The sequence below is a fragment of the Cyprinodon variegatus genome, unplaced genomic scaffold, assembly GCF_000732505.1.
Source record: "Cyprinodon variegatus isolate N-32 unplaced genomic scaffold, C_variegatus-1.0 Scaffold1547, whole genome shotgun sequence".
Classification (NCBI taxonomy): Eukaryota; Metazoa; Chordata; class Actinopteri; order Cyprinodontiformes; family Cyprinodontidae; genus Cyprinodon; species Cyprinodon variegatus.
Genome location: NW_015152000.1, coordinates 117,109 through 118,404, shown reverse-complemented (window position 1 = coordinate 118,404; position 1,296 = coordinate 117,109). Strand labels below are relative to the sequence as shown.

The window sequence follows — 1,296 nt, the reverse complement described above, 5'->3', positions numbered from 1 at the left end:
GTTTATTTTAATCCTTTTTATTAAGATCTGAGGACAGAGGAAGACAAATAAAACATCTTAAAAATTACATTCGTAAAGATTTTAGACAAATAGAGCAGTTATTCTACTTGTAGAAAATTAACAATTGTTGTTGACCAAAAGTTAAAAGTATTGTAGCTTAATGTGGCTAACTGAGCGAGCTAAAAGAGGCTAACCTGTTAGCTACTGAGCACGGCTAGCCACAGCGCTACCCAGCTCTTTACATCAGAGCCGAACAGTTACTTTATTCACCATAAACAGATTTTTTCAGTTTTGTTATCGATCAAGTTAAACTCGTCATTAGTTACGCTAACGGACGCTGCTTGATGTTATTGTCGTTGTCTGGGCAACCACTATGTTTTACATCACATGGCAACGTTCAGCCAATCATGTAGCGTAACGTCAGTGGCAGGAAGCAGGACCAGAGCAGACCTGGTAGCTACAGCGTACTTTTCCTGATGTGTTATCAGAGCCGGTGTTTTACAGCGAGGTCAGTCAGCTGAGTGGGCGGAGCTTCAGTGCCTCCTGGAAGCATTCAGGGATAAATTCATCCTGCGGGTTAGATCAGAGGGTGTGATGAGCGTCCTGTTTGTGAGCAGGAGCTTCCAGCCGTGGAGGAGGTCTCTGTGAGCTTACCTGAGGAAGCGGAGCTGCAGCCGGCGGGGACGGTCTCCAGCATCGTCCAGCAGCTCGGTGGGTAGAAACGCTACGCCGACCCCGGCTTCAGGGTCCCTCCTCAGCCCCTCACCTCTTTGTGTCCTTTCAGTGATCGTCCAGTCCCTGAAAAACACCCCCCCGCTGAACGAGGACAGCATCCTGTTCCGCTCTGACCGGGTGGCAGTGGGAAAGGTGAGGCCTGTCCTGAGCTCACGCTCTCTGGATGCTTTCAGCGCTGAAACCTGCTGCTGCTGTTGTTCCAGGTGTTCGAGGTGTTCGGCCCCGTCTGCAGCCCTTTGTACGTCCTCCGCTTTAACTCTTCAGACCAGATCAGCAACAAAGGCCTCTCAGAGGGATGCACCGTTTATTTTGCTCCTTCACTCAAGGAGTACACAGAGTACATCCTCACCCAGCAGCTCAAACTGTGAGGACGCCATCAGGTCGCTTTACAGCTCAACCATGCTGGTCTGTGTAACGGTTCTAACATCCCTGATGTTTCCACAGCCTGAAGGGATCCGATGCTTCCTGGAAGAACGACGAGGAGCCGCCGGAGGAGGTAACCCAGCTCGCCTTGGGATCAGCGTGGGTGGGGATAGCGATGGCTCCAGTAAAGCCGGAACA

The 1,296-nt window shown here is 50.5% G+C and overlaps 1 protein-coding gene across 1 annotated transcript in view; it reads left to right on the top strand.

Annotated features, from left to right (window-relative positions):
* naf1 (nuclear assembly factor 1 ribonucleoprotein) overlaps positions 1-1,296 on the top strand; it is a 13,841-nt gene that overhangs the window by 7,229 nt on the left and 5,316 nt on the right. Inside the window, exons 4-7 of the mRNA XM_015403711.1 lie at positions 618-711; positions 785-867; positions 939-1,099; positions 1,180-1,295. Coding sequence (XP_015259197.1) covers positions 618-711; positions 785-867; positions 939-1,099; positions 1,180-1,295 — 454 coding nt within the window. The remainder of the gene's footprint in view (positions 1-617; positions 712-784; positions 868-938; positions 1,100-1,179; position 1,296) is intronic.